Raw genomic sequence first — 7,280 nt, forward strand, 5'->3', positions numbered from 1 at the left:
GGTTATAAGCAGCATAATTTTACTATTTGATATAAAATTACTTCAGAGGAACCGAAACCGAAAAAAGTTTGTGGATTACCAAGCGGCAACAAGTGGCGTTCTCTGAAAAGAGCGAAACTTGAAATGCCCGCCAGCGCCTTCTTGTAAAAGGTGCAACGCAATAACAATTTTACCAGCGTCTTCTGCTGCAGGACTGCAGTCAGTACCAGTCAATGTAGTACACTTGCTGACTCCACTATTTCCCGAGCCAAATGTCAAGGCCAGCGCAGACGTGGCCGATAGTTTCTGGCCCCAAAAGCCTTCCCCTCAACGTGCCTTATTCCGTGGTAATGGCTAACTTTGAAAGCCCGACGAAGTTCTGGCTGCGACTCGCCGACAGCAAACTTCCGTATATAAAGGACTTCGTGAACGGTGTCAACAGACACCTGTACACTGTCCAACTAGGCCAGTATTGCGTGGCCGACACGAGAACGTTGGCTGGCCTAGCCCGCGCGTGCGTGACCGATGTACACCGAAACGCGGCGGGGTGGGACGTTTCGGCCAAGGTGTACTGTTTGGACCACGGCCTGACGCTCGTTCTGAGCCTTGACAGGCTGTACTCGCTGTTAGCAAAGGACGCCAGGACTCCGTGCGTCGCCATCCCGTGCTGCCTGCACGGCGTGGCGACGTGCACTCGACCCCCGCCTCCGTGGCGGCCGAGCGAAAATGCCGAATTGGAGGCCGTCTTTGTTGGAGTCTCGGGCACCGGTGTGTTCCAGACAAAACTCTTCGTGCTCCGATACAAGGAGGGCACAGTTGCGAAGTGTGACGCAGCCGAAGACTTCACCCTAGCTAAGGAAGCTGCGGCCAAAATACGATACCTGCAGTCAAGGTAGAAATTTCATGGCGCGCTGTCAAGGTGCTGGCTGTGTTTATGTGCTATTCACTGGCTGCTGCTGTAGGGAGGCACGCATTTGCCAAGTTGTGACAGTTGTTGCCTTCGAATGTTTGTTTATTTGAGTTTGATATTTATCTGAAATTAATAAGTCGTAGGAAAGGGAATGGGCATTTGCAACTGCATATATCCAACCGTGTCGAGGTAGCTTTAGACGTTGTAACCATACGATTTGAGGTCCATGGCTGTGATGTTAGTGTATATATAGACTCTGCGTAGGCGTGAAATGTAACATGTTGTTGCAAGTACGTGTGATGGCAGGACATTTATGTTGTTCTTGTTAGCCTATCAAAAGGTGGCACATTACCCACACTGGGGGATGGGCCAAGAATGGGGTGGCTGTTCACCTGAACGCAGTTAATAAAAATCAAAAGCACGTGGGAGCGCAACACCGGTGAATTCTTCGTCATGAACAGAAAAGGGATGAGAGTTTTGATTCCAGGACATTTATTTCTGTGTATCGTTTTGTCCAGATCCCTCTTCTTCTTTTCTGCATTCTTTCAACCAAACATGCTGTAATCTTTGTTTCAGTTTCTTCAACTTGCTCAGAATAATTCATTGGACTGTAGTCAATCAAGCATGACAAGCTCTAGGACATGTGAAACACAAAAGACAAAAGTCGGGAGAGACTGGTGCGATGAGTAGTCATTCCAATAGCTGGTAAAAGGTTCCACTGTCTAATTCTGTTTGTTGAATTCTCTTATCGATACGAGCATGAAATCAACATAAGCACCTGTGGCAAGAAAAAGTTTGCTGGCTTGTCAACATTAATTTACACCAATGGGTTTCTCTCCCCAATCCCAGCTAGAAGGCATGCTGAAAAAATAAATCATTTGTTGCATTTTAAAAAGCAGAATAAATTGGAATTGATCAAAGAGGAAAAATTTCATTATTCCGTACACGTGTCGGATGTCTCGCAAAGTTCAAGAGGCATGCTGATGGGCTAGAGGAGACGTCTTTGCAATGCCTTGCTGATAAGTCAGTCTGCGGAAACTGGCAGTGCTGGTGGTAACATTTACGTTTACGGTTAACTGCATGTATTTTTTTCTATAAGACACATACCATGTCTGTCACCATGCCAGGCTTGTATTGTACTTTGAGAGCTTCATATTTAGCTTTTTTTGGTATCAAGCAACACTATGCATGTGCAGTTATTGACATGTGCCCTGCGATTTAATTGTGCTTATGTATTCATGTTTCCAATTTTAGCTTTCTTTCTTGGACAAGATTGTCACCATGCTCAGAGATATCAGTTGTCAGTGCTTGCGTAGTCACCTCAACTGCTTCACATTCATTTTGTTCTGCTTGCTGAAAACCATATGTGCTTATCAATTGATAACTTTTCAAATTATAAAATGTGCTGTGGGCAGGAATAACATGTTGATACTGTGAAAATTAAAATATCTGCACACTTGGCATGGTTCTTGCTGTCTGCATGCTGTGTTCAAAATGCTGCTCTCTCAAACCTACACATCCCCTGTAGTTGTTCAGTTGTTTACTCAGGCCTGGCATTTATTACCAATGTCTTTTCGGGCAGAAATGGGCCGGATGACCTCCCTGATGACTCATCAGTCGGCTGGGAAATGCATAAGAGAGATTTGTTCCCGCAGGAGAAGAGTTCACCTAGGCAGTCACTGTACTTTTTGTTGTTTCTATAGGTTTCATAGCACTTACCCACAAGTGGGATCAGCCAGGCATATGCATAGAAGCACTCAAGGACGTCATTTGAACTTGCGCCAATTTTTGTTGTCAATATAAAGAGAGACCTGAAAGGTGTCACCAGTTCAGTCCCTTAGCAGTGCTTGCCATGGTGTCTTCCAGACATGCTCAGTCAGGATATATATTTGCTGCCTAAAATACTTATTATTACCAAACTAATGGCACTCACAATATGTGCCCGAAAGCAAACGAATGAAATGTCCAACCAGTGTGATGTGACCTGCAGCTCTGGCCATAGCAGGAACAAGGTCAGTTGAGCAGAAATGTCATATTATTGGTGCTATTGGTCCTGCCCATTGCTACACACCTAGCGCTCAGAGGATATTTTCACGTTTCAAGTTTATTTTAGCATGGGACTAGATGCATAAAGTGTGATAGAAGATGAAATCAACTATTTAATTATAGTGGATATGATTGTGCACTGTTCTGATGTAATTCAAAAACTTTCTGTATTGTTTTCTTTAGCAGGGATGCAGCGCTGGTACAACATTGTGTTGTTGATAACATTGAAGCCCACGTGTGTTTCCTACGTGGCAGAAATGGACATGTGCAGCGCTGGCTACATTGTTTTCATGTTCTCTATTCAATTGCGGCCTGTAGAACTCGCCGCTCTCTTGACGGCCATCTTTAATAGCAGCCGATGCTTTCAACTACCATGTGGAGGCGAAAGTTCCTAGCACCTAAACAAAAGTTCCCCTAAACATTCGACCAACATCTCAGTCACGTGTAGTCTTCATGGCTGTGCTGTGCATTGCTCGGTGGGAGCAAACAGTGTAGGGGCTGCGTTCAATCCAGCCATTAAAATGAGCAAGACATCCTTTATTAATTTATTCATACCCTCAAAGCATACTACACTGTTTTCGAGGGAGGGTTGCAGAGGGTTATTTTTGGCGTAGAGTGATGAAAGTCTGCACACTTATTGGGAAGCACACTAAATGAAGAAATACAAATTTTCGCTAGTTTTCACATAAATTTTTATGTGGTTTATTGCTATGCCAAAATTTAAGAAAGCTTGGCTTGAAAACAAAACATAGTAGGAGCCTAGAGTCGTGCTTCAATTTTAGCCAAAAGAATGGTTCATCATTCTCAAAATGTTGCTATCAACCTGAGGTTTTTCTACACTGAACATTATTACATGCTTACATAATGCGCTCATTACCGTCATGTCAAATTAGTCACAGTGTCAAAAAGTATAAGTAATTCAGAAACAGAAATGACAAACAACTTATTAAGGAACAAAATTAAGACAACAAACTGCATGAAAATCTAAGAAGCCGTTGTCATCTCTAAGCAGGGCTGTCGGGTCAAAAAACAGTTTTGAGAAAACTGCTGTATTTTCACGGACGTCTGTGCCAGTTTCTTGCTACCTACAATCACACACACAAAAAAAACTGTTTTTAAGGTCACTTCTGGGCTGTTTTCAGGAAAAATGTTTGGAATTAGAAACACATTATAGATAAACCTGGTGTTTTCTAGATTTTCGTGATTTGAAAGCTGTCCCCCCCCCTTAATCCGTTCACACCCAAAGACGGCGATTCACCATCCTCATCTCAAAATACTTGCTTTAAATATCAACAGTGTGCACCCCCATTTTTGCTGCTTATTTTTGGATAGTATTTTTCATGCCACATGACACTAGTTGCTCACTAGTTTCGAAATTCATACATGGAAAAATTACTTTTTAAATGTAATTAAATTGCATTACACAAGACATTACTGCTCACAAAACCTAATGACATTACGTTACAATTACTTTCCCAAGTAATTTCAATTACTTTTTAATTACAGACATACAAAAATTACACTGCATGCAGCTCTTAGAACTGTTGCAGACTTCTCAGTTTACTGCATTGCAGGAACAGTGAGTTTCAAGGTTGGCATTGAAATGGTTGCCCTGCTTTGAAAATAAGATGCTCTTTGCCAAGCTGAATAGACGTTCTACTGATTGAAGAATTTAGGGCAACCTTGTTTTTTGCACGATTAAAGACTTTTGCAGCTTTGGGTAAAACTAAAAAATCGTACAATAGTATGTCGTTATGTCTCTGTTTGTATGAAGCACCTGTAGCTACATAGTTTTCCCTTGTCCCAGTTCCAAGGGAGCTAAGGCCATGCGCACATCACCACACTCTCACATGTGCAACTTCACTGCTTTGCTGGCCTAGACCTTTCTCGCGTTGCTCCTGCTTTTGAGGTTTATAATGAACTGCACATCTCCAACCAAAAAGTTTAACTTTAACCCAACGTTTCGAAGCCGAGGGGAGGGGTCAAAGGAGCGACAGCTGTGACGCGAAAGGCGTGGGGGAGGGGGAGGGGGTTTAGGCTGTTAAGTCACGCTGGCGCACTGCAGGGAGGTGTTGAATGGTGACTTTTGTTCGTTGAGTTGAAGAGCGAAGTCCCTGGGCATATACTGCGGGCAGGTTTCCTTTTGTGCGGTTGATATTGTTCGGGGTGGTTTGGATATGCCAGGATTCCAGAAAGAGTCTTTTGTGGTAATTTGTTTCAGTTCCAAGAATGGGGGTTTCTTCGAAGTTGATTCTATGGTCGGAGTCCTCGGAATGTTTGGCTACTGGATTGCGCTCTCTTGTGAATTTGCGGACGTCATTTTTATGTTGCCGAATTCTTTCTTTGAAATTTTTGGTTTCGCCGATGTAGCTTGCGTCACAGTCGGCGCATAGAATTTTGTAGACAATGCCTTGGGCTCTGTCTCTCGGTGGCCAGTCTTTGGGAACAGGTAGGCAAAGTGCAACAGTGTTTGTGGGCTTGTGCGCAACCTGGAGACCCAATTTTTTCAGGATTCGGGCGATAGTTTCGCTGACATCTCCGACATAAGGTAAAGTGACGTATTTTGGTGGTGGCGTTGGTCTTTGTGCGTTGATTTCTTGACGAATGTTGTGTTCATGGTGAGTTCTTTGAATACCGTGCGTTGTCCTTTTTTTCTGTCAAGTTCTGTGCTGCAGTGTGTCTCAACTCTTCTGAACAGCGTCTTCACCACTGATGCTTTATGGACTGTTGGGTGGTTCGAAGAGAAGTGGAGATACCGACCTGAGTGAGTTGGTTTGCGGTATACGGAGAATTGAAGGGTATTGTGGTTTCGGGACACGAGGACGTCCAAAAACAGCAGGGAGTTTTCTTGTTCCACCTCTAGCGTGAACTGAATGTCAGGTTCTACGGAGTTTAAATGAGGAAGGAAATTTTGAGTCTCAGATCTTTTAATGACTGCGAAGCAGTCGTCGACATACCTGAGGAAAATCTTTGGTTTTGGGTGGAATGAGTTGAGGGCTCGTTCGATGTGTTCTATGGTTAAATTGGCCATGACGACAGAGATGGATGCTCCAATTGGTGTTCCTTTCACTTGCCGGTAAAATTCCCCGTTTGACGAGAAGTATGTGTTTGATACGCACAACTCCAGGAGGCAGCACAAATCATTTACACTCAGCGGGGTTCGTGCGCTGAGTGTGTCGTCGCGTTGTAGGGCGTCTCGGGTAGCGGTCACCCCAAGCTTCACGGGGATGATTGTGAAAAGGGACACCACATCGAAGGAGACAAGGCATTCGTCGGCCTCAAGGGTGGCTTGGGACACCAGTTCGATGAAGTGAGTGGAATGACGGATATGGGTTGCGGTTTTTCCTGCGATTGGGGATATGAGTTTGTGAAGGTGTTCTGACAACGAGCGAAGAGGGGAACACCGGAAGTCGACAATCGGGCGCACAGGGATCCCCGGTTTGTGGGCTTTGGGCAGGCCGTAGAACGCTGGAGCCGATCCGTTGGTGCTCAATAACTGAAGGTAGAGGCTTCGAAAAGTGGGGTGTTTTTGGAATACTTCTTTCAATGTTTTGTTTAGCCTTGCTTGGGTAATGGTTGTGGGGTCCTTCAATTTTTCATATTCTTGACTGCTGAGTAAGGTGGATATTTTCTCTTCGTAGTCCCGTCTGTCCAGAACGACTCTTGTGTTGCCCTTGTCCGCTGGGAGGATCACTATGTTGGTGTCTGTCTTGAGGTCTTGCAGGACTTGCCTTCCATCCGGTGTTAGGTTTGATTCTTTTCGGTGTGCTTGCACTGAATTAAGTACACATATTGTTTTGAGCGTGACCTCTTCTCGTACACCAGGTTCCAGTTGCCGGATACCGACATCAAGCAGAGATACGATTGCTAGAAGGGGGGGGGGTCTCTTCACCTGGAGGTGCCGGACACAAATGAGGGATCAAACATTTGCCGACACAAAGAGCAGTAATACATTGCCAACAAATGTATTTAAGACGCAATTACTTTTCCTCTATAATAACTATTCAATGCAATTAATTGCATTAATAAATTACTACAAGAGAAAAATAATTATATTTCAAGTTACTACCATGTCTCTTGAAAATATATTTCAGGAGAAGAAATTATTTTCTCGCACTTCTTTTGAATGCGACCATAGTATCGTGGGAAGACTGAAATTTCAGGGGCTCTGAATTTCATGCGCTGCTTTTTGACAGTGAGGGTATGCAGACTGCAAATAGCCTAACCTTTACATGATATTGAAATTAGTGAGCATGACTTGACCAGCAAGGTGAGGATTAGGACTCAGACTTTGAGCCTCGCACTTCAGGTGTAGCTTGAGCACTGGCTTGAAAATCTGAAAGCT

General features: G+C 44.1%; 1 protein-coding gene across 1 annotated transcript; it reads left to right on the forward strand.

The window, feature by feature from the left end:
• The first annotated feature begins 135 nt into the window (after positions 1 to 135).
• On the forward strand, positions 136 to 2,634 carry LOC144124916 (uncharacterized). The gene has a single exon (XM_077657864.1). The coding sequence runs from the start codon at positions 252 to 254 to the stop codon at positions 873 to 875; it is 624 nt and encodes a 207-aa protein (XP_077513990.1). The 5' UTR covers positions 136 to 251; the 3' UTR covers positions 876 to 2,634.
• The last annotated feature ends 4,646 nt before the right edge of the window (positions 2,635 to 7,280 follow it).

This window comes from Amblyomma americanum, chromosome 3 (assembly GCF_052857255.1).
Source record: "Amblyomma americanum isolate KBUSLIRL-KWMA chromosome 3, ASM5285725v1, whole genome shotgun sequence".
NCBI classification, from domain to species: domain Eukaryota; kingdom Metazoa; phylum Arthropoda; class Arachnida; order Ixodida; family Ixodidae; genus Amblyomma; species Amblyomma americanum.

What these genes read in the sequence shown, in the direction of transcription:
- LOC144124916 (XM_077657864.1), top strand. Translation starts at nt 252, where the DNA reads ATGTCAAGGCCAGCGCAGACGTGGCCGATAGTTTCTGGCCCCAAAAGC.